Here is a 25,463-nt window from a genome sequence, read left to right as displayed (position 1 = left end):
ATCCTTGTATTGCCTGAGAATAGATCGTCGGACTGTCAGTGAAACCTTGAGGTAGTCTTGTATATGTATATTTTTCTCCCAGATAAGTTAACGCAAACCAATGTTGGGAGTCTGGATGGAAAGGAATTGAGAAAAGTGCATTGCTCAGGTCAATAACTGTGAACCATTTTTTTTATCAGGTTTCAGATTATTCAGCAGTGTGTGTGGATCAGGTACAGCTGGAGCTCTAGTCTCTACAGCTTGATTTACAGCTCGTAGGTCTTGTACCATTCTCCATGTATTTTCTGGTCCCGCCTTCTTGACAGGAAAAATGGGAGTGTTGCATGTTGCTTCAGGTGCTTTAATCAATACGCCAGATTTCAACCTGTCTTCGATTATACATTTTATGCCTTTTTCAGCATCTGGTTTTAATGGATATTGCTTTATTCTTGGCCTGTAATCTGATTGTCAGGAAATTATTTCTGTAAGATAAAGACTGTATTTTTGCTGTTAGTTCGTACCACAAAATTTCCCAACACTCAAGATCAAATTACCAGAGACAGAGATCTCAATTAAAGTTTTACTTGCAGCAAGGAGTACAGGCACAGGTTTACATCTGCACTGAACAGTCTCAGTGTTTTCCAAACATATATATGCAAAGTTCCTCCTCTCAGTGGCTTTCCATCACGCCTTTGTTCTTCCTTTTTCCATCAAGGACAGGTGCGGGGGGAGCGTAGGGACGCTGACTCCTCACTGTCCAAGGCCTTTCCCAAACTCTTATCTTAGGAGTGTAAGCACAGCCTGATACATCCTGAACAAACTTCATTACTTTGGTCTGAATAAAGGTTACAACACTATCATACTATTCTACATCAAGCTAAAACTTCATGATAATAAAACATTAATGTAATTAAACATAAATGTGTCTACATATTTTCTAACATTCCCTCCTGTTTAGCATGAATTTTAGCCATAGCATAATAAGTCACTTCCTCTTGATATTCATTATTAACGTCATATTGACCTTAAAATGCATTGTCAAATTGGAACCTGGAAAGGTAGAAAAACAGGAGAGACATTAGAAATAACAAAACAAACACATCTATATATAGTAGTACAGTGTATGCAGAACTAAATTTCAGAATATTCATGATCAGACATGGGAGGGACAGTTTGTAATTAGCAGCGGGAGAAATGAAAAACAGCTGTGTGGAAACCTGGGTTGAGACCATATGCGTCATCATATCTCTCAGGCAGGGCAGAATGCAGGATGTGAATAAACAGAAGAGCAATAACACTACGAGAACAGGTGTCAGAAATTTATGGAGCACTTGTTGCCAGGAGCCATAAGTCAGCCAAACCAGGAAGTCACCTTTTGCCACATGATCCCCATCAACTGCATCTCGCAGAGCAGTCAGATTTGTAATTATCTGGTGTATCAGGCCTCTGTCTGCGTCATTAGCTGGAATGAAAGAACATGCCGCACCCACAATAGCACAGACACCACCCACTGACGCTGTCAGCTGATCGAACACTGGGCGGTGCTGCAACTCCATTAGTCTCAACACCCGCATCTCTTCACGTATTCCAGTCCAAGCCTTGAGTGACAGATTAACAAAAGATCCAAACCTGTAGTCCAATGTTTCTATCTGCAGCATCACCTTACCAACACTAAGCCATGAGAAAAGTGATAAAATGACCTCCTGACCGTCGGACCACAATTTATGGTCAGATGGGACGTTAGTTCCCCAGACAGAATCATGTCTCTGAAAGAACTGCTCAGGGCAGTCGAGGTGTCAGAGGCAACAATGAATGAGTGGTCAGAGGGAACAACAGCCACACAGCAGCCAGACCAACCAGGCAGCAGGCAGGTTTTTTTTTCCGACAGTCTAGTTTAAGAATCGTGGTGAAACAGCAGAAGGGAGGACATGAGGAAACAACACACTGTCATTCACGAGAGGACGGGAAATGACATGTTGATTTCTTGCAGCCAGTGGCATTCTAGTACAATCGTAGCAGTTGGTCAGATTCTTGCTCCTGGCAAAGTATGAGGCATATCTGTACCACAGATTGACTTGGAACGAGTTTTTGTATTGATCAAAAGTAAACTGAGTCTGGGAAAAAGCAAAGTTCATGTTCACGTCATTCCTCTTGTGTCTGTCTTCAGGGAGTTCCAGTGTCAGTAAGAGAAATATAACTGTGGCTAAAGCCAGGAGGACAAACAGCTTCATTTTGATACAATTTTATTATTATTATTTTTATTGAGCTTGCCTGGTTTCCTTGACTTATTGGAAGAATCAAATACTAACTAATTGACCTTGACTAGTCTTTGTCGGCGTTCCCGGGCTCACCAGAGGTCCCCCTGCGGTTACCGCACTAGAAAACAAAAAAGAGGTATTGTCTGTCCAACTCCCGCAGGCTTTCTTAACCAGGCATGCTTGTCCCCTCTTTTTTTTTTTTTTTTTAAGCAAACAGTACTTTAATTTTCAATAATTTCATTTCAATAATTTAATCTCAGAGAAACTGTATGTCACTGCCTGCTACAGTCAAAATGATCAGAGGTGAACTAGTTTGACTGCAGTATGCACTGAATACTTCCAGTGGTGGTTCAGGGTCATGTCTTTGTCTATGAGTCATTGCTTCCTCCAACAGTCTAGTCTGTTCATCCAGGATCGCCTGGTCTGTCGGGGAAATGTCACTGCCGGCTAGTCATGCTGACTTATATTGATTTGGATCATGATCTTTTGAATTATAATCAGGGTTACTGCGTCTGCGGTAAGATCAACGTTCATGGTCATCTTCATATCTCTGTTTTTTCTTTTTACGTGGACAGCCTCTGGCAAAATGTCTAGGCCGACCACAATCACAACACACCTCTTCCTCTCTGTCATCCTGTTGTCCATAATTGTCACCTGCCAGATCCCATCAATGTGGTTCTCCATTACCTCTTCCTCGGCCTCTACCTCCACCTCTCTGACTGTGATTAGGCCCTCTCTGTTCAGGACCACAGTAAACGATTTCTTCAGACCATAGGAAAATCTGAAGAGGCTGCTGTTTTGCCTTTTCTTCCTTTACCTTTTGTTGTTGAACATAAACCCGGATCGCATGACGCGGATGATTACAGAAAATATTCTCTTCACACGTGGGGAGATCAATGCATGTGGTTTCAATAATTTGTTTTACTTTTGGGTGTACTGTATTCATGATTGCATTTTTATAGAGCTGCAGCCTGGCAGGGTTATCTGCAGTCAGACCACTGTTATGTGTGAAAGACTGATTAAATCTGTGGACTCAATCTTCGCATGACTCATCCGGTTTCATTTTACAGTCAGTGATTGCACCCCAGTCTTGTCTGGGTGTAACTGTCTACAGCGGGTAAGGATGTCGGCCCACTGTTATCTGAAACCTGGATTTTCCTGTTGTAATATGTCACTATTTATATCTAGATCAGTGAGTAACTAACTAACCCCTGCACGCGGTGAAACTGCCCCCCAAACGCTTGACGACAAATTCTGAGAATTTCAGTGGGAGTCAAGGTCATGGAAGCACGCAATCCTTCCATTTCTGCGACCTTTCTACATCTTTCCTTGGATCTGGGAGAGCAGTGGTTAGTGCTTCGAAGTCCCCCGGATACATTGATCTGTACACTCGCATTGTTGGCTCGGCGCCATATTCTCCACCAAGTGGATTTGGGACAGTTATCATGGGATATTCGTTCGCAGGACCAACTGGAACATGAACACTGCTTGTTGTCTACTGCTTGTTGTCTACGAGTGTTAGCTGCTGGGGGGCCTCCCTGTCGGAGATCCTCCTTTTCTTGTTGACTGAAAGTCTCTAATTGTTTTTTTGAGGGCTGTGTGATTTTCATAGGTTGGAGGACTGTTGGCCACCAGGCCCAGCGCCACCCTCAGCGCCCTCCTGTTGTTGCTGCTGAATGTTTGCTGCTGTACAGCGTCTGTTAACTGCCGTTACAGCACCTGCAGCCTCTGCATCGAAATCTTCAAGGTCACGTACAGATTTCTGTGCAAGGGTTGTTAGGTCTTTCAAAACATTTTCAGATTTCTTCTGTTGTGCATCTGTTCTCTTTTTAGCATCCATAGAAGCAGTGGAAGCCTGCATCATGGCACACTGAACTTCAGAGCACCACCTTTCTTTTTATGTTTATCTTTCAAGTTAACAAGGAGCGCATCACATTTAGGTTTATACAATGTTCCATCAAATGGAATGTTAGTATCTTTTATTCATGGTTTATAAAATTTACAGGCTTGCGCACCGTAATCACCTTCCATACAGTTCCAATCCTGTTTGCGTTCCAATTTGCATTTCTTTTATTCTGGTTTCTTATTTTTCCCCTTTGAGTTCCTCATTACAACTGTCTTATGTTGAGCTCACTGGCACGAGAGAAGAGGAGGTGATTGATCTGGCCTTCTACACCACAGACACAGTGCGAGATCAATTTTACGGATTGAAACCAACCTCAGGCGGCAGCCGTTAGCCCTCTTCTCACCAGTATAGAAGTCAACACAAGCTAAAACTACAAACTGTAATTCCGATAGGGCTGCAACGATTCGTCGACGTTGTCGACAAAAATCGATAACAGAAATAGTTGACAATTAATTCTATTGTCGGCTATTGTCGCTAGACTTTTTTTTTTTTTTACAGAGAGAGACGTCGCACTTAATTGCAAGCTGTCGAGCGTTAACATACAAAATGGCGGCGTCCAGCATATCGCGTAGCAAAACTTCGAAAGTTTGGGAGCATTTTAGCCTGGATATGGCGAAGAAGATTATTACTTGCAAGGTTTGCAAAGCAGACCTTGCGTATCACGGCAGCACCTCGGTGATGCACAAACATTTAAAGAGAAAGCACGTTGGGCAGTTGAAGGAAACAGAGTCTGACTCGCCTCGGTAAGATTCAAGTAACATTCAAGCTGATACGTTTTGTTTTTGATGTACATTGTACATTTTATAAGCGTATTTTCGCTTTAAAAGAGAGCTTTAACGTTATTCCTGACTGTGCCTGACAAACGTATTTTCAATTTAATGCATGCAGTCCGAAGAAGATAGCCACCATGGACCCCTTTCTGCAAAAGAAGCAGATGTGCACCCCGCAACAGGCGACTGCCCTCACTGAGTCAGTATTGCACATGCTGATCTATGATATGAGGCTGCTGTCCATGGTCGATGATGCCGGGTTTCAACAGATGATAGCCCAGTTCAACCCAGACTATGTCCTGCCATCCAGAACCCATTTCACCCACTTAATGGAGCAGAAATACAGTACTACGTTTCTGAAGGTAATTGTTTGAAAAACACACACACAGTTCACATAAGCAATCACACATTTCATATTAGCAATCACACACACACACGCATGCACACAAGCACGCACACACACACACACACACACACACACACACACACACACACACACACCATTATTCATAAACAGTCACACATATTTCATAAAAACAATCACAAATTTTATCTAAGAGCAAATACATACTTCATTCATAAATTATACATTTACATATATATATTAAAATGCATTACTTAATTTTGGTAAAATCATAGAGTAGCTGCAATTATTAAAATTGAAAAACTTGTTGAATGGTTTCTGTTGACATGTAGGTTTTTGCACGTTAAATATTTACAAAAATCAAATTTTGTGTTTCAAGGTAAAGGAGATCCTAAAAGAGGTCAACAGCTCCCTCACACTGACGTGTGATGTTTGGACCAGCCGTGCCACAGAGGCATATCTTGGAGTTTCTTGTCACTTCATCACCAAAGACTGGCAAATGAAGACTTTGAACCTCGCCACTCTACCTCTGGAAGAGAGGCATACTGCTGCAAACATGATGATATGGATGGAACAGGTGATAGAGAAATTTGACATCTTGCCAAGCAAAATTAAAGCAATAGTACACGACAACGGGTCTAATATGGTAGCGGCAGCTCGACTCCTGGAAGAAAAACACGGTTGGTCCTCAGGCCGCTGTGCTGGGCACACCCTCCAACTTATTGTCAACAGTGCCCTCAAAGAGCCCAGCATCAACAAAGCTACTGGTGCTGCAAGAAGCTTAGTGGAGCACTTTAGGAGAAGTGAGCTGGCAAATTCAAAACTTAAGAAGAAGCAGCAGCAAATGAACACAGCAGAGCACAAGCTGATCCAGGATGTCAGTACACGATGGAACAGTACTTATTACATGGTGGAGAGACTCCTGGAGCAGCGCTGGCCAGTCACTGCAACTCTCTCTGACCCTGAGGTAACAACACCAAGAGGCAAGCACTACTTTGATCTGAACCCAGAACAGTGGGTGCTCCTGGAAGAGCTGGTGCAAGGGTTGGGGCCTTTCGAATGTGCGACCGTTTTCCTCAGTGGACAAGAGTATGCTACTGCTTCATGTCTTCCACAGCTGGTGAAAGGGCTGCAACGGTCCATACAGCAGATCCAGTTTGAGACGAGCTCAGGAAAGGCCTTTCAAGCCATTTCAGGAAAAGCAATGAGTGAGAGATGGGAGAATCTTAACGCTGTGTCTGCAGAGAGAGACAACCCAATTGTTCTTGCAGCTGCCATCGATCCAAGGTTCAGAAAGATGAAATTTATCTCACCTGAAGATGGCACAAGGGTGCAAAGTACAGTTGAAGTTCTTGCCATAAAAGAAGCAAAGGCTGAGACTGGGATACATGATGACCCTGAGCTACAGCAGGAGAAGAGGGCTAATGTCCCAGGGCGAAAGTCAGTGCTGGATAACCTGCTTCAGTCTGACACTGACAGTCTGAGTGAGGAAGAGGAGGAAACCCAGGAGGACAAAAAAATCCAAATGGTGAGGAGGGAAGTTCAGATGTTCTTCACAGAGGCACCAATAGCCAAAAAGGATGACCCTCTCAGCTGGTGGAGAGAAAATGAGGGGCGCTTCCCCACACTGTCAAACCTAGCAAGATCTCTTCTGTGCATTCCTGCAACATCCACCCCGGCAGAGCGGATCTTCTCAGCAGCAGGAAATATTTGCTCCCAGAAGAGAGCAAGCTTCACAGGAGATGCTGACTTTTCTTAGTATGAATAAATTGAACGACATAGCCTGAGCCTCATGTTGATTTTAAACCTGGTCTGTCCACCATGACAGGTTTGTGTCCAGGTTGTATCACACAGTCCATGTTTACATAAATATGGACTGTTGTCAATTTGTCAGTTGTTAAAACCATTGTTTTAATGTTGATTGAACAGATTGTGCAGTTGACCACTGAATGTACTTCAAAAAAAGCACTTAATATTTGTTTTATTTTCCGTTTTACTGCTGCTAATGTGCCTGTCCTTGGTTTACAGGAAAATTGTTTACTTGATTTTAATGTATTTTATTTTTTATAAAACACATTTGGCTGTCCTTAAGAAATGGACAGAGGTTTATTTATTTATGGATTTATGTCTATACTGACTGAGCACTTTTTAATTTACTTTTATTTCTTTGAATCAGCAGCAAAGTTTAATAAAAGGTGCATTTTTCATTGAAGTACCTATCTTTCTTGTCTTGATTATCATTTGCCACATAATTAAAGCAATTTCATGGTAAATTTAAGAAAAAAGTCATAATTATCCGATTAGTCGACTAATCGTTTCAATAGTCAGTGACTAGTCGACCATTAAAATAGTCGTTAGTTGCAGCCCTAAATTCCGATACCACCTACTGTGGCTTCAAACCTCAAGGAATTACCATATTCACTCCCAGGAATGTATGTATGTGTCTGTGTGCGAGGCCTCAGTTGTGTTCATAGAGCACAAATCTCATATTAGGAGGTCTATTCCCCTGTCCAACATGTGCCCACACCGTTTCTCAACAAGAGCCTTTGGTTTTACGTGGGGGAGAGGTTGGAGTACCTGCTAGGAATTGACCCGGTAAATTCTCCTAATCAGCGCATTCCCGTCCCGACGTCACTGTGTCTGCCAGACATTCAAACTATTTTATGGGACTCAAACCCTTCTAGGAATTTCAACCTTTTCTTTGCGCTGTAACTGCAGTATCTATTCTTCCATGTGCTGTGGCTTTATGCGTCTCTATACTCACCAACAAAGTGGATGTGCGTCACCGGGCACTGTCGGAGAGCCCTGTCGGCCATCGCGGTCCCAGAAAAGGATGACCAATGCATACCATGGTCTGACCGTTCACGGATTTGTCCTCTCAGGCATCCAGGGCTTCCTCCTCCAGATATTACACTTCCGGCTCGAAGGACCAATTATGTCAGGAAATTATTTTTGTAAGATAAAGACTGTATTTTTGCTGTTAGTTCATACCACAAAATTTCCCAACACACAAGATCAAGTTCTCAGGGACAGAGATCTCAATTAAAGTTTTACTTGCAGCAAGGAGTACAGGCACAGGTTTACATCTGCACTGAACAGTCTCAGTGTTTTCCAAACATATATATGCAAAGTTCCTCTTCTAAGTGGCTTTCCATCACGCCTTTGTTCTTCCTTCTTCCATCAAGGACAGGTGCGGGGGGAGCATAGGGACGCTGACTCGTCACTGTCCAAGGCCTTTCCCAAACTCTTATCTTAGGAGTGTAAGCACAGCCGGATACATCCTGCACGGTGTGGTCGTCACAACCCACCCCAGCTGACGTCTCTGGTACTTCCTGTTTGTGGATGACTGCCAACCATCTTTATCAGGCTTTGACCCATTTTGTATTCTCTACACATCTGTATGAATCTTGCTAATTCTTCCCATTTTTGCTCTGGGGATTTGCATAACGACTCATGGGGGTCACCAGGCCAGACTTTGTACAATGCCTTTACTTCTTTTGACAGGATGACATCTGTACCTGCAGTGCAGTGACCATCCGTATAGATATAAGGCGATGAACTCTGGGCCCAAATTTTGAATGGCTTTGTCATAGTCAGGGTCTGGGCCCCTGTAATGTCTAAATCGCAGTGTCACGTGCAACTCTTCAGGGTGCATTGACGTGTGTGGTTGATCATTATCTAATGTAGTTTCAGCTTTTTCCATTAACTGTTTTGCAGTTTGACATGGGTCGGGATTTGGAAAATCCAATGACCACCAGTAGAATGGTGGATTTCCACCTTGTAGTACAAATGTATCTGTTTCGTCTAGTTCGCCCATTCCTCGTGCTATCATCCCGTTTGAAGTGGGTCAGAGGACCACCTTCAGTTGGGCCATGACGTCGCGTCCGAGGGGATTAACTGGGCAGTCTGGACGGATAACCACAGGTGCCTTGCAGGACACATTTGTTTCTAGGTCAACAAACCACACTGGCTTAGAGAGACGCTGGGCATCTGTGGACCCATTAGCTGATTTTACAGATATTTGGCCATTTGAGGGTAGTAAATTTGGAATATGTTCCCTGAGAACTGTCCTGCAGGCTCCTGAGTCACACAGAAACGAAACACTTTTTCCATTTGCTATTATGTTTCTTAACGGTTTTTGTTTTGTGCCAGAGTAACAGGCTAGAATTTCTTCTAAGTTCAGAATGTCCCCGCTGATAGTGGATTTACAGAGCACCCTTGGTTCTGACTGCAGAGGAGGGTGTCAGTCTTGGCCTTTGCCTCAGAATCAAAATCAGAAACAAAACAGAGGTTGGTTATATTCATTTGGTCTGCGGTGGGATTCACTGGCTCTGCAATCTTCAGAGAAATGTCCCGTTTCTGGCACTTCCAACATACATCGTCTTTTGTGGTGGATCTCCCTCTGCAACCTCGTCCTCTGCCTCTACCTCGGCCTCTGCCTTGGTAGAAAATTTGTACTCCCCCGTCTTCCACATCACCACATACAGATCTGGCCTTTAATTTTACGCAATCTCGTGATGGGGCCCTGACCGGTCCATGACGGGTCCCTGCTCGGCAGTAGGCAGGTCCGTGACTGTAATGAGATCCCCCGCGATGACGTCATCGACGCAGGGCCGACTCGTAATGCCTCTAAGCACCGTTACCTGCACTGCTTTATCAGTCCACCAGGAGGAGCAGTCATTATAAGTGGTTACCGTGTCTGAAAACAGCGGCTCTACTGTCATGCCTGCAGCATTTAATGTATACATTAACCTCTTCATGTATTTTTAAGTCCTATCAATAGTTTCTACTCAAACAAACTGAATTTGTGTTACTGAAACATGTGTCTTTTCTTTACAATAAGTATGAAGTCTGAGTAAACTGTACTTTTTAATAGCCTATTTTATTGTACTCATTTGATTGAGCTCACACAAGTCAGTATCCTCAAATTTTGCCAAAAATCTAGTTTGTACCAGTTTGGACAGAGTGGTGGCATTTGCGAGCTCTGAACTTTTTGAATCAGAGAAGACACGGGACAGAACAAAGACACAGAATTCAGCTGTGGTAGCTGAAGTTCAAGCACGCAGGTTGTTGGACCCACGTTGGAAGCCACCGGTGAAAGGCAAGGCAAGGCAAGACAAGGCAATTTTATTTGTATAGCCCGTTTTCACACACAGTTTGTCTCAAAGGGCTTCACATGATATCATAACAACTTCCTCTGCCCTTAGGAAAAACTCCATAGAAAACCCTTTTAACAGGGAAAAATCTGAGAAACCTCAGGGTGAGCAACAGAGGAGGGATCCCTCACCCAGGACGGACAGACGTGCAGTAGATGTTGTTACAGAAAATAATACAGTTTACAATACAAAATGTGGGAAACATGGAAATGTTAATAACAGCTGAAGAAGGAAGCTTCTGGAAGGGGAGGCAGGGAGAGCAAGCCTGCTTGATGGGGGACTGGATGGTAGACTGGTTCATGGAAGGGGAGCGCAGGCTGGTGTAACAGTAGGGAATAAAGGGGGGGGTGGGGGGTGGGGGGTGATGCAGGCGGCGGTTGGAGCTCTGGTGGATCTGTGGAAACACAGAGAGACTGCGAGACACCAAGGCCAAACAACAAAGTGCAACAAGTAATGGTAATGACAGTTCCAAAAATGTGCGGGGAGAAGAGGAGGAGAGAGGAGAGGAGAAGAGAGGAGAGGGGGGAAGGGCTCCATGTAACCTGATGTGTCCCCCAGCAGTCTAAGCCTATAGCAGCATAGCTATCAATGGTTCAGAGCTACCTGAACCAGTCCTAACTGAAGGCTCTGTCATAAAGGAAAGTCTTAAGCCTGGACTTAAACGTAGTTAAAGTGTCTGCCTCTCTGACCCATGGAGAGAGCTGGTTCCACAGTAGAGGAGCCCGGTAACTAAAGGCTCTACCTTCCGGTCTGTTTTTAGAGATACTGGGAGTCACTAAAAGACCTGCATTCTGGGAGCGGAGTGCTCTGGTGGGACAGTAGGGACTAATGAGCTCTTTCAAATAGGATGGGGCTTTATCATTGAGAGCCTTATAAGTTAGCAGAAGGATTTTGAAGTTGATTCTAGATCCTACAGGAAGCCAGTGGAGAGAAGCTAAAGTGGGAGAGATGTGTTCTCTCTTCTTAACTCCCATCAAAACCCTCGCTGCAGCGTTCTGGACGAGCTGGAGACTCTTTAGAGAGTATTTAGGACATCCTGACAGGAGAGAGTTGCAGGGGTCCAGCCTAGAAGTGATAAATGCATGCACCAGTTTCTCAGCATCACTCTGGGAAAGGATATTCCTAATCTTAGCGATACTTCGCAGATGGAAGAAGGCGGTCTTAGTCACATGCTTTATGTGGGAGCTTAAGGAAAGGTCCTGGTCAAAAATGACTCCAAGGTTCCTAGCAGATGTACTCGGGGTCAGGGTGATGCCATCTAGAGTAGTGATCCGATTAGAGAGTGTGTCCCTGAGGTGTTTAGGTCCAAACATGATGACCTCAGTTTTATCTGAATTTAGCATTAAGAAGTTAGAGGACATCCAGGATTTAATGTCTTTTAGGCAGTCTTCAAGATTAGTAAACTGGCTTGTGTCGTCTGGCTCCATCGACAAGTAAAGTTGTGTGTCGTCGGCATAACAGTGGAAGTTGATCGAGTGCTTCCGTATAATGTCACCTAATGGGTGCATGTAAAGAGTGAGGAGAATCGGTCCTAAAACTGAACCCTGTGGTACACCATATGTAACTCTGCTGTACTCTGAATAGTCATTATTAACATGAACAAACTGAAAGCTATCTGATAAGTATGAGTTGAACCATTTTAGGGCAGTTACTTTAATCCCAATTTCATGGTCTGGTCTCTGAAGTAGGATGCTGTGGTCGATGGTGTCAAATGCAGCACTGAGGTCCAAAAGTACAGAGACAAGACCTCTGTCTGAAGCTATGAGAAGATCATTAGAGACTCTGATCAGTGCTGTTTTAGTGCTATGGTGTTCCCTGAATCCAGACTGGAAGGCTTCAAAGAGCTCGTTGCTGTGCAGATGTTCATGTAGCTGCTCCAGGACAACCTTCTCAAGGATCTTGGAGATGTAGGGGAGGTTGGATATCGGCCTTTAGTTGGCTAACACATCTGGGTCAAGAGAAGGTTTTTTCAGTCAAGGGTTGATGACAGCCACCTTAAAGGCCTGTGGCACATAACCTGTGACTAAGGAAAGATTAATGAGGGGAGCGCGTACCTCCAGCAATTAAAAACCAATTTGTGCCACAGACATTAACATTGTGTTGCGGGATACTACAAAGACTTCGCTCAACAGGTTTTGGATAAAGTATAAATCCAGAGATCTTGATACTCTGTGCTCTTCCACACAGTGTGACATCTATTTTAATTATTAGAGAGCTGCTTGACAGCAGGTCTGTTCTACAGAAACTAACAAACTGCTAGTGGTTTGTGAACCTCACTGCATTTGTGCATTTGAAGTGATGAACTCCTGGCACATTTCAGAGCTGGTTGAACCTGGAGTCATGCTCACGTTGATGTTCACTCCTTCAGGCATGTGTAGCGCTGAGCTGGCCGCGTTCACAGTAGGATGGGCTAAAAGGTCATCATTAGCATCACAGTGTATCCTTTTGTTCTAGCTCAATAGGTGGTGGCTAGGCCAGACAGGTTCCCAGCACCCACATTGTTCCAAGGTACAGATTGTGACGGTTTTCGGGGACTGGGTTGTTCTGGGGTGGCAGCCAGGCATATAGCCTGACAAATAAATGATATTTAGTTATTATGACTTAAATTTTTTTTTCTTTTTGGTTGTTTTGTTTTGTTTTGTTTTGTCAGTCACATTTTAGTCCCCCTTACACACGCACACAAGGAAGTATCAAGGATAAACTTTGATGACCCAAAAACATTTTTTTTATCAATCCTGAATATAAACAGTAACAATGAAACCTTCCCTTCACCAAATTGTAAGTACCCAGCCCAGAACAACAGAAATAGTCAAACAACAACTAAGGTTTGTTTTTAATACAAATATATATATATATATATATATATATATATATATATATATATATATATATATATATATATATATATTTTTTTTTTTCAGTTCAGTTCAGAGTCAGTTCAGAAGGTCTTTTTTTTCTTAGTTCAATGTAAAAAAAGAAAAAGAAAACCCACACTCTCATTCAAGAGAGAGAGAGAGAGAGAGAGAGTGAAAAAAAACAGCTCTTATAATTAAGTAGCCAACCCAAATACTATGCTCTCACTGGCAGAGATGCGTTACATGTCAGTTGGTTGTTAGTCTACCAGGGAAGCGCTGTTTTACGGTGATCCAGGTTAGAATATTGTCCTCAGTATCCACCGGCGGTAGCCACTTAGTGACAAACTTTGGTTTTGACAGAGACTCCAAACCACGGCGATCCATTCGAGGGACTCACTACCCCGACTGCTGGACTTAGCCACTGGATGTGGCGCTAACGCGACCGGTAAGGTGCCCCCTCTCCAGCTGATCGGAGCGTCATTTTAAAACCAGTTTCCTTCCTGTTGAACGGGGCCTGGATTGGCCATCCTGCCAACCAATCAGGGGTGACATACACCCGTCAGCCAATCCGGGGTGACGTTACATCTGCCAGCCAATCTGGGGTGACGTTACAAGATGAACTCCTGGCACATTTCAGAGCTGGGTGAACCTGGAGTCATGCTCACGTTGGTGTTCATTAGCATCAGAGTGTATCCTTTTGTTCTCGCTCAATGGGTGGTCGCCAGCCAAACAGGTTCCCAGCCCCCACATTGTTCCAGAGTATGGCCATTGAAAGAGGCCAATACAGAGAACCAATACTAATATGACTGTCCACTGGCCTTCTCATGGTCTGTTTTTGCAGAGAGCCGCGCGCCTGTTGTGTAAATCACTAGCAAGCCTTGGAATCTCCAGATGACGCGCTGCAGCGGACACGCAGAACCGGCGCAACTCTCCCACTGCTCATGCTGGCATGAGCATGAGACGGGAAATAGACAGTCACACCAGTATCATATGAGTATTTTACAGCGATTATAATGTCTGTGTCTGCATATGTGGCACTGATCAGAAAATACACAATATGAGAGGGACAGGAGTTCTCCAGCATCTCTGCTGCAGCTCCGTCTCTGTTCCAGCGCCTGTTAAGTAAAATTACATCATCATTTTTGTTGATAATTTAAAAGCAAACTTCATGTATACTTATGAAAAAAGATGAGAACTTAATATTTTTGACTGTTTCTGTAGTTTGAGGTATGCTTATTATCATAAAGAAAGTGATTATATATGACTTTTTTTTACATTAGTTTGTTCTCTTAAAATTGCATTTTTTATTGAATTGCAATTTTTGCCAATTAACACAATTTTACTGCAAAAATTCACATACAGTAAAGCCTCACAAATTATAGCGCAATTATTGGGAGAAGCCGCTGCAAATTCAAGCTTTTTTGATCACACAATCACAAAAAAAACTCTGTGAAATCCTGGAGGGACTGGTATACATGTATGTACGCATACAGTATATTGTAAGAGAAAAAATCTGGTATTATCTATTTGCAAATTGAAAATACGTTTTAAAGCAAAACTAAAGCAGAAGATGAATGCAGTACAGTAAAAATCCTCTGCCATCTTTCTGTGACAACCTGCAATTGAAGAAATGGATGTGATCATAGTGGATTCTGGGCACACCCCCAAGAGGAGTGGGGGGACTCCCAGTGGCTGGAAACTGGCTGGAGACCGACTGGCAGCCGGATGGCCTCTGGATGTCAGGAGAAATTCTAGGCAGCCGGATCTGTAAGAATGCAGCAGCTGCTGCTTGTGCAGCTTTCTTTTTCTTTGCAGAGGTGACATCATGTGCATGTCTTGATCAATTGAGAGTCGAGGTTAGATTTTCAGTGCTGTGGTTAACGTTATGTTTCCTGATAAAGTCAGCCAGATGCGTCAGCATGCCACCCATAAATGCTTGTGTAAGCTGCTGTCTATAAGGTCCAGCATCATCATGATTTTCAGGTATTCCACAGTTACGTTTAAACACTTAAACACTCCAATCTGGTTAAGTAATCAGTCAGATCTTCGCCATCCTTTTGTTTGCACTGATATATTTTTGAGTAATCAGGACGTTGGACGAGATGTCGCACTAAGGCACAAGTCACATTTCTCACACCCGCTGTAATTTCTGGGGAGTTCGGTATGAGTATGATTCCATTACCATCTTGGCCGGTAAAATTTCCTCTGATGCGAGTCCAATTTTGTTTGAATACCGCACGCATAGCACATCTCACTTAATCGCCGTTAAGGCGGTATGAATCTATCAGGCTCCAGAAGTCTCTTTCTCAGCCATCTGGATCTTTTGACGGGTCTGGCAGCGATGCTACAGCCGCAGCACAGTCGGTGTCAGACCAAGGTCTGTAGACCAGAATGGTTCTGTGCTGGTCTTGATCTAATCCACAGTGGGGGTTTGCCACCTGGATTAAGGGAAACAATCCATCTCCATCAGGTGGGGGTGCGTTAGGTCACGAACTGCATGCACCCTTTTCTAAGTTACTGTCTTCATTATCAGTTTTAGGTTGATGTGGAGGTAATAAGGGGTAGAGTCCCCCTCCCCCTCCTTTTCCACCTGTTGCCTTTTTGTTCTTCTTTCGTCTGGTTCGTTCAGACAGGTGTGGAGGGGAGGGATGTCTCATCCCCATCCTCCTGTTTCTTTTGTTTTTCCTTCTTTACACCTTCTCTTCTATGTCTTTCCTCTTCTTCCCTCATTTGCAACCTACTTAGTCTTTCTCTGACCATTGCAGACTGAGGTGTTTCCTCATCGGGCTGAACTACAGCCGAGCCCTGCATGGCGGTTTTCTTATCTTGAATGGCCTTCTTCCGCCTTTCAGCTTGTTCGAGCCACTTTTTCGCCACTTTGAGGTGCACTCTCTGTTTTTCCTGCTCTCTCTGTTTTCTTGAAAAGCACGAGCTAGTGCTGATGCTCCTGGTTGGGTGCAAGTAATGAGAACATCTGGTCCTGTCTATTCCCCCAATTTATATGTGAACAACTACAGGCAATTCAGTGTCTCCAATTACCCTGCTTTGCATGTGGGGTCTTTTGGACAGTGGAAGATTGGCAGAGCATCTGGAGAGAACCCATGCAGGCACGGATAGAACATACAAACACCCCAGCCAGCTATTGGATTTGAAATCAGAAGAACCTTCTTTCTGTGAGGCAACATTGCATGGTGCTTAAATGCCCCTTGCCTTGTCCTTGACTTTAATGTGATTCTCTTTTGCATGTGTCTGAGGTTTACGTCAACCTCTGACAAAACGGACTTGAAAGATTTCTCATCAGATGTCGGCTTCCAGCCTTCTCCAGTGGTCTGGAAAAAAAAACCTTGGCGCTGTTTACACAACAACACTGATTAGATCCATTCCACCATACAGCATCAAAACGCATATCATTTAAGACCCAAACCTGTCACTATACGTACATCAGAGCACCTATTGCATCCCGAAGAATCAGGAGGACCATACAACATACCTCCAACAGGGAGATCCTTTTAGCCCATGTCTGACCCTCATCAGTTTTATTAGGGCCTGAGCCTGAGGGTACTTCAGGCGAAGACCCTATTATGTTTGCTCGGCAGAGCAACACATTAGCAGCACTAAAAACACTAAAAACACACATGAAACAGTGTCCCAGGCCCCCCAAACACCCATGAAGCAGCTCGGCCAGACGGCCCTGTGGCATTGGCCTGAGCTTTCATGACAGCATCTAGAGGAAAAGTAAAAATGTGCATACTCACCATTTCTCTATAACACAGCTTTTATTCAAACAAAACCTTTTTTGCCAGATTTAAATGATTAAAAGATTGGCTGTTTTTTGTTGACAACATGAAATACTGAATGGTCTTACCTAACACTGCCATGTAGCACCTTGCCTTCTCAAAGGCCATCTTTTCTTTTTTCCCTTCCCTTTAAGATTAAATTGGACCATCAAGCCATTGGTAAGGAGCCTATAATTGAATCACATACATGTTAGTGATATATTTGCAAAGGACACCCAAACTCACTACGAAGTGGCATAAAGGAAAACAACCCGACGGCCCTCCGAGAGGCGGGGTGGAAGAAGGGCCAAAAAGGACAGACCTCACAGTAACGACTGGAATGGAACCGGACAAAGATCTTATGATATCGAGGAAATGCAGGTGTGGGTGGGAAAAGGTGACAACTTTCAGGGGACTGCGAATCCACCAAGGAAAGATGAGGTGCACAGCAAGGGGTCAGCAGCAACAGTGCACCGCAACCGCAGGTCAGACACTAGGAACCAAAAGCCAGGTCTCAAACCACAGAGCAGAAGGATCCATCGCTGCAGACGAAAGGCAGGAGGGAGAAGGGCTAGTGGTGGAGGAAAGTCCCCTGGAGAGCGGTACTGGAAAAAACACCTGGAACACAAACAAGCAACAACCAGCAACCATTCCAGAGAAGGGAGAAGAAAGAACCCGGGTGGAGGCAGGCGATCAAGTGGCCAAAAGCCAACAAGTCCGCAGTTTGGCAGAAGCTGGACAAAGACATCACCGTACTCCTGGAACATTCTCTCCGCGGCCAGGTGGAAACCAAGCTCAACACCTTGGGAGACATCCTGTTCCAGGAGTGCAGAAGTGCCTGGGGCGCTCCTACACAGCTGAGCTCTCTGACAGGTAGGTTGGAGAGGCTGTGAGAAGCAGCTCGCAGATGGCCTGTCCAGGATCCATCGGAGCCAGCTCCCAGGCAAATACAAGGTATGGTGCTACCAGCACATACTCTACCAGCGGGTAATGTGGCCGCTGAAGGTGTGCAAGGACCAACTGGCAAACTCCTTTATTCGGAAGTGGCTGGGGCTGCCAAGATGCCTCTCAGATGTGGGCCTCTTCGGTTGGACCTCACTCCAACTGCCGCTGCACTCCATCAGCCTGGGTTATAAGAAGGAGAAGGCCTGGATGGTGTTGGAGTTGAGAGAATCCTCCGACCACCTGGTCAGGGAAGCGGGAACCCAAGTGCAAACAGTAAGGAGGTGGAGAGCAGAGCAAGAGGTCGACCAGGCAATTGGCAGGCTAAAGCTTCGTGAGGTGGTCGGCAGGGTCCAAGTGGGTCGAGCAGGTCTTGGTCGGAGCGAGACCCCCCTCTTCTGGTCTAAGGCCTCTAAGCGGGAGAGAAAAGCCATGGTGGTGACGGAAGTGGCAAGGTCTGAGCAGGAACGCTATACCATCAAAGCGGTGTCCCAGAGCAGACAGGGAGGCTGGACAACATGGGAAGGTGTCATAGACAGGCCTATGACGTGGCCCGACCTGTGGACGACCCCTCAAGCCAGGCTCAGCTTCCTGATCCGAGCAACCTACAACACGCTACCTTGCCCCCAAAATCTCCTCCTGTGGTTCGGCACTGAAGAGATCTGCCCCCTCTGTAACACCATTAATGCTAGCCTCCAGCACATCCTCTCGGGCTGCAAGACGGCACTGTCCCAAGGCCGCTACAGATGGCGGCACGATGCTGTCCTGAAGAAGCTGGCAGAGGTAGCCGAATCATGCAGATGGGAAGCGAACAGCTGGCCAGCTACCCCAGCAAGACACACCATCCAGTTTGCAAGGGCTGGCGAGAACATCAATGCCCCCCGCCCATCAAACATGGGAAGGCTCCTCTCACCTGGCAGCGAGTGGAGTATGAGAGTCGACCTCGGAAGGCAGCTGCAGTTCCACAGGGAGATCGCCGAAACATCACTGCAGCCAGACATGGTGCTGTGGTCTGCGGCCAGCAAGGCGGTCCTCTTGGTGGAGCTCACTGTCCCATGGGAGGAGGGACTAGAAGCCACACATGAGAGGAAAAGGGCAAAGTATTCAGACCTGGCAGCAGAGTGCAGGGAGGTGGGCTGGAAAGCCACTATATGCCCTGTTGAGGTGGGGTGCAGGGGCTTTGTGGGCTCTTCAACCTCTCGCCTGCTCAGAGATCTGGGGTGCACAGGGGCCGGCCACCGGAGAGCGTCAAAGGAGCTGGCGGAGGAGGCAGAGAAAGGCAGCTTCTGGTTGTGGCTGCGGAGGAAGGATAGGAGCCGGGGGCCAAGTAACACCTAGGGCATCAGTGGGGTTGGCAGGGAGAATTCCCAGCCATCGCTCCGCCACCGGTCGATGTCCTGGGGTTAAAGGAGCGAAACATCAATGACTGGTGGTCCCCAACTGATGACCCAGTTTGGCCCAAAGTGTTCAGAGCATTCCGAAGGCGCCGGAGGAGGTGCGTCAGGCAGAAATGACCGGCAGGAATACCACCAATCCTGTATTTCCAATTTAATTTGGTATTTTAATTAAACAAGCAACCCCCCCCCCCCAAAAAAAAAAGTTCCCCCTGGGTATTCTTCCATTTTAATCCGTCTTAATCTTAGATTATATAACAATTCATAGGACAGCTACATCCTAAACAAAGTACTGCACATGGATAAAATAAGACAAAAGAAATTAAAAAGTCATGGCAGAAAAACACAAGAAGAGCCAACCTCAGTCCATTGTGTGTTGCTAACGTGTAATATCAGAAAAATATCATTGAATGGGGGTTCAGTCATTCAGGGTTCCCAATCTTTCCCTGAAATTACTTTCCAGGATATTTTAAGTGGCTACAGAGACAAGTTGTTATGACATACACTCATACATTTCTCTATCCCACTCATACTTTGGAAGTGTTCTTCTCTACAGTTATAACAGTCATACATTTGATGTGCAGTCTATGGCTAAAATTTATCTATGAAAAATAATTATTACAACTGTATCATTGAATAATACAAACACCCATAAATTACAGCATAGAATTTAATTAGCATGACAAACGAGAATAACAATTTTCAACTGGGCAACTGTTTCCAAAAAATTCCCAGTTCAGCTTTCTCTTCTCTCACACTTTTTCTCCAGCACTTCCTCTAAAAATAGTCACAGGTTAGCTAACCTGCGTTTAGCTGAAGGTTAAAGCCGCCACACAGTTACAGGTTAGCTGCTAACCTGTATCTGCATTAAGCCTTCAGCTAACTGCTAGAGGGGCAGACATAGCATCTGAAGCCACCTTCACCTGTCTTTAAAAAAAAAAAAAAAAAAAAACTGAACAAACTGTCCTAGTCCACTTGGTCAAACAGGCTGTAAATTAAGTGAGACATGTAAATAACATCACATGTCTTACTTTTAAGTGACTGAAAGGGTAAAAGGGGTTGAAAGGTTTTTTTGTTCAAGTCCGAGTGCTACTGGGAGTACAGTTGTACTGCCGCCTTTTTCTTCTTCTTCTTCTTCTTCTTCTTCCTGTGTGAGAGGAGTGAGAGTGGAGGAGCAGAGCGGGAGAGAGAGTTTTGGCTTCTTTTCCCTTTTTTCTTTTTTTCTCATTAATTTTGGTGGTGGTTTATGTAGGTGTTTGTGGTTGCACTGGTTTAGTTTGGAGTAAAGTTTGTCTTTGTGTTGGTGTGTTTGTCCCCGCCGGCCTGTGGCTGGCTGAGCACTGGTGAGGAGCTGTCATGGTGACTGACAGCTTGTCAAAGCTGTCACGGAGTCACGGCGTCAAGGTGGGCGCCGGCTCCATGTACAGCGTGGAGGAGGTGGCGTTGGCTGTGGGGGAGCTGGTCGGGCACAACGCCGTAAAGTCTGCCGCCCGGATGAACAAGGCGGTGGTACTTTTTTTGGAGAAGGTGGAACAGGTGAACAGGTTGGTAGAAACAGGGATCACGGTGAACGGGCTGTTCAAACCGGTGCTGCCACTGACGCAGCCTGCGACCCGGATCACCCTGTCGAATGTGCCACCGTTCATCAGTGATAGTTTTCTCATCAATGAGCTGTCCCGCCATGGGAAGGTGGTGTCGCCCATGAGAAAGGTGCTTTCTGGGTGTAAGTCACCATTGTTGAAACACGTCGTGTCTCATCGCAGACAAGTGTTCATGATATTAAACAACAGAGCAGAGGAGTTTAACTATCGCTTCATGGTACAGGTGGACGGTTTCGACCACCCACTGTTCGCCACCTCCTCCCTGTTAAAATGCTTCGGCTGCGGGGAGGAGGGACACCTTGTCCGAGCTTGTCCGAACCGGGCCACCTCGGCCTAGGCGGGGATCACCCCGCAGGGTTTGGAGCCGGGGATAGCGGCGGACAAACCTGCACCTGTGGCATGGCGTCGGGCTCCGGCCGCGGCACAGCGGAACGGAGCAGAGGGAGAGAGGCAGGTGGAGCGGAGCGAGCACAGGGAGGTGAGTGAGGAGGGGGTGAGTGAGACCGGGAAGATAGGTGAGGTGGTGGGGGAGACAGGTGAGGTAGTGGAGATGTCAGGTGAAAGGGAGGGCAATGAGGTAGGTGAGGTGGTGGGGGAGACAGGTGAGGTGGTGGAGATGTCAGGTGAGACGGAAGGTAATGAGGTAGGCGAGGTGGTGGGGCAGACAAGTGAGGTAGTGGAAATGTCAGGTGAGAGGGAGGGTAATGCGGTAGGTGAGGTAGTGGAGGAGACAGATGAGGTGGTGGAAGAGACAGGTGAGGCAGGCGAGATGGTGAGTGAGACAGGTAAAGTTGGTGAAACAGGTGAGATGGCGGATAAAAAGTGTGGATTGAGAGTTGCTGATGTTGTGAACCCCAGTATGTCTAAAAGTGTGTCTGAGAAAATATCTGAGAGTGCGTGTGTGTCTGAGAGTGTGTGTGTGTGTCTGAGAGTGCGTTTGCGTCAGAGAGTGTGTCTGGGTGTACACCTACTCCTGCACAGCGACGCAGCGTCATAGCCCTCCTGCCAAAGAAAGGCAACCCAGAGGAGATCAGGAACTGGCGCCCCGTGTCACTGCTCTGTATCGACTACAAGATACTATCGAAAGCTCTAGCTACCAGGCTAAGGGAAGCCATGGAGGAGGTCATCCACCATGACCAGACCTACTGTGTACCTGGCAGGTCTATGGCGGACAATGTCCACTTAATTCGAGACGTTTTGGACCTCTCTAGCCTTCTGGGGATTAACACTGGACTGATTTCGCTAGACCAGGACAAGGCATTTGACCGTGTTGAACACCGCTTTCTATGGGAAACCATGGAGAAGTTTGGGTTCCGCATGAGTTTTATTGCCAAGATCCAGGCATGGTACGCAGGCATTGAGTCTATACTGAAGCTGAACGGCAGTCTGTGTGCTCCCTTCAGGGTGTGTAGAGGCATCCAGCAGGGCTGCGCCCTGTCTGGCATGCTTTATGCACTCTCCCTCGAACCCCTCCTCTGTAGGATACGCTCAAGCATTGCTGGTTGGGTTTTACCTGGTTTTAATAAGAACATTGTTTTATCCGCTTATGCTGACGACATTATAGTCATGATAAAAAATCAAAAAGATGCTGACATTTTACATAAATTAATTGACTCTTTTAATATTTTATCAGCTGCGAAGGTAAACTGGAACAAAAGCGAAGCCCTCGCTGTCGGTCAGTGGAGCGGTGGTCTCCCAGTGTTACCCCAGAACCTGCTCTGGAAGAAGTCAGGATTAAAATATCTGGGAGTATTCCTGGGAGAAGCAAAGGACATTGAAAAGAACTGGGAAGACATCCTGGCAAAGATTGAAGGGAAAATAAAGAAATGGAGATGGTTGCGCCCCCAGATGTCCTATAGAGGTTGTGTCCTGGTGGCCAACAACATTGTAGCTTCAACGCTGTGGCACCGACTGGTATGTCTGGGGCCGCCACCAGGACTGTTAGACAAAATTTAAAGACTATTTGTGGATTTCTTCTGGGACAATAAACACTGGGTCCAAAAGGGGGTTTTATCTTTGCAGAGAGAGGAGGGGGGACAGGGCCTCATCAACGTAGCCAGCAGAACTGCCACCTTCAGAGTACAGTTTGTTCAAAGGTTTCTAACAGGTCTGGCAGATCTGATGTGGAGAGAACTGGCCAGCTGCATGTTCAGACGGGTGAGTAACCTGGGACTGGATGCTGCTCTGTTTTTAATTGATTTTAAATTTGTAAATTTTAATGGTATACCTCCTTTTTATAAAAGCGTTCTTATGTCATGGGCCCTTTTTAAGAGCAGTTCAGGTAAGAGCTCTAATTCTCTGTTTTGGCCTTTAAATCAACCCCTTATCCATGGTGCCAGACTAGACATCTCCCGAGAGGCCATGCCGGGCTTGACCACAGCGCTGATCCGCACCAGGACTCTCCAGTTTAAACAAGTGGTGGATGCAGCTGGACCAGCGCTGAAAAATGCAGAGGCGTTGGGGATGCTCCTGGGGGTCCGATCCACCAGAAACATGAAGAGAGTCCTTGAGCTGTGGAAAAGGAGGCTCACAGAAGCAGAAAGACTTCTCTTGGCAAGGTATGGCAGAGGGACAGAGCCAAACCAAGGAGATCCTTTTCCTGATCTCCAGCTTGGGGAAGCCTCCGGCCCACTACTAGAGATGGCCAGAGCAACAACCCTCCACACAGAGAACAAAAAGACCCTCTACTACAATTGCGTGAAGGTGATCTGCAGGAGAGAACTGGACAAGAGGGCAATGTGCACATGGAGTGACAGGCTCAGTGGAGATGGAGCAGCTCCATGCTGGAAAGTTCTCCACACCCCCCCCCCCCATCAAAAAACAGACGGCAGACCTCCAGTGGAGGATACTACACGGTGCCTTTGCCTGCAATGCCGTGGTCTCTGTCTTTAACCCTGCTGTGTCAAGCGCCTGCCCGTTTTGTGGTCACCCTGAAACAAATTTTCATGTTTTTATCGAGTGTGAGAGACTGTCGGGTTTCCTCACTCTTTTAAGGTTTTTAACTTATTTAATGTGCAGTTTTCAGAGAAGACGTTCATTTAAGGTGTTACAGGAAAGAAAATCAGGGAAAAAAAATGGCAGCTCCTCAACTTTGTTTCTGGCACAGCAAAGCTGGCCATATACGTGTCCAGGAGAAACAGAGTTGAGGAGCGGCCAGGTCAGGACACGGCCTCAGTGTGGCGCTAAAACGTGAGGTGCAGACTGAGGCTGGAGTTTGGTTTTTATAAAATGTCCGGTGACCTGCAAACTTTTATCGAAACCTGGTGCCATAATGGTATTTTATGCGCTATTAAAGACAACATTTTACAATTTACTAAATTTTTTAAAAACTAATTTATAGACAAATTGTAGAAAATTGTGTTTTAAATGTGTTGTTTTTAATAGTGCTTTTAAGTTTGGAAACTGTACATTTCTCAAAATAAAGTTAAGTTAAAAAATAAAAAAAAAACTTCATCGCGAGCAACGTTTAGGTGCATACTGCCACCGACTGTACAAGAGTGTGCAGCCTTCTTCTGCTTCTTCTTCTTCTTCTTCTTCTTCTTCTTCGGTTTTACAGCAGTTGGCAACCAACAAGCTGGAGCATTACCGCCCTCTTCTGTCCCACCGCGGAACACCATCTTTCCCTACTTCTAACTCCTACAACTAAATCCTACCTCTAAATCCGACACATAATCCCTATAACTAAATCCTATCATACAGTCCTGTATCCCTCAAATACTCTAAAAGAACCCTAACACTCTCCCTATCCTCCATCCTCAGAACTCCTTCCAGACTGATCTCACCCCTCCCCATGTTCCTCCACCTGTCCCTCATCACCCCCCTCTCCACCTCATACCTGCCACACCTCAGGAGTACGTGCTCTACCGACCCTTTCTCACCACAGACCTCACACAGCCCAGTATCGTGCTTCCCTAACACCTTCAAAGTCCCGTTCAGCCCACAGTGTCCCATCCTCAGCCTCACCTTCACTACTTCCTCCCTCCTCTTTCCACCTCCACCCCTACACCCTCTAGCCTGCAAACTCCTCTGAACCCTATAAAAGTGCCTACCCTTCTTCTCTTTGTCCCACCTTCCCTGCCACATGTCCATCACCCTCTCCCTCGCTATTACCTTCACCTCAGCCCTACTCACCCTCACATTCATCTCCACCGTCCTCTTCACCAATGCCCCCTTTGCCAACTCATCCGCCTTCTCATTCCCCTCCACCCCCACATGTGCTGGCACCCACAAAAACCTAACCTGACCCCCCCGCTGAACTATCCTCGTGACTGCCTGAAGAACCTGATACAAAACATCCTGACGACTACCCGAGTGAAATGACCTAATGCTCGTTTGGACTGCTGCTGAATCTGAAAAGACCACCACCCTCCCCACCTGTGTACACTCTACCCACCTCAGTGCCACCAGCACCGCTACCATCTCCACAGAGTAAACCCCCAGCCCATCTGTCGTGCGCCTACTA

At 45.8% G+C, this 25,463-nt stretch overlaps 1 protein-coding gene across 1 annotated transcript; it reads left to right on the top strand.

Moving 5' to 3' along the window:
• The first annotated feature begins 4,752 nt into the window (after window positions 1–4,752).
• On the top strand, window positions 4,753–8,114 carry LOC147268821 (E3 SUMO-protein ligase ZBED1-like). Its single transcript, XM_086192342.1, has 4 exons — window positions 4,753–4,886; window positions 5,032–5,275; window positions 5,657–6,761; window positions 7,996–8,114. The coding sequence occupies exons 1-4, from the start codon at window positions 4,753–4,755 to the stop codon at window positions 8,112–8,114; spliced, it is 1,602 nt and encodes a 533-aa protein (XP_086048468.1).
• Window positions 8,115–25,463: the final 17,349 nt, after the last annotated feature.

This window comes from Aulostomus chinensis, chromosome 2 (assembly GCF_037954235.1).
Source record: "Aulostomus chinensis isolate RoL2024-O1b breed Wild chromosome 2, RoL_Achi_v1.0, whole genome shotgun sequence".
NCBI lineage: Eukaryota > Metazoa > Chordata > Actinopteri > Syngnathiformes > Aulostomidae > Aulostomus > Aulostomus chinensis.
The sequence above is the reverse complement of the archived record's forward strand: the minus strand, read 5'-3'. Positions and strand labels throughout refer to the sequence as shown.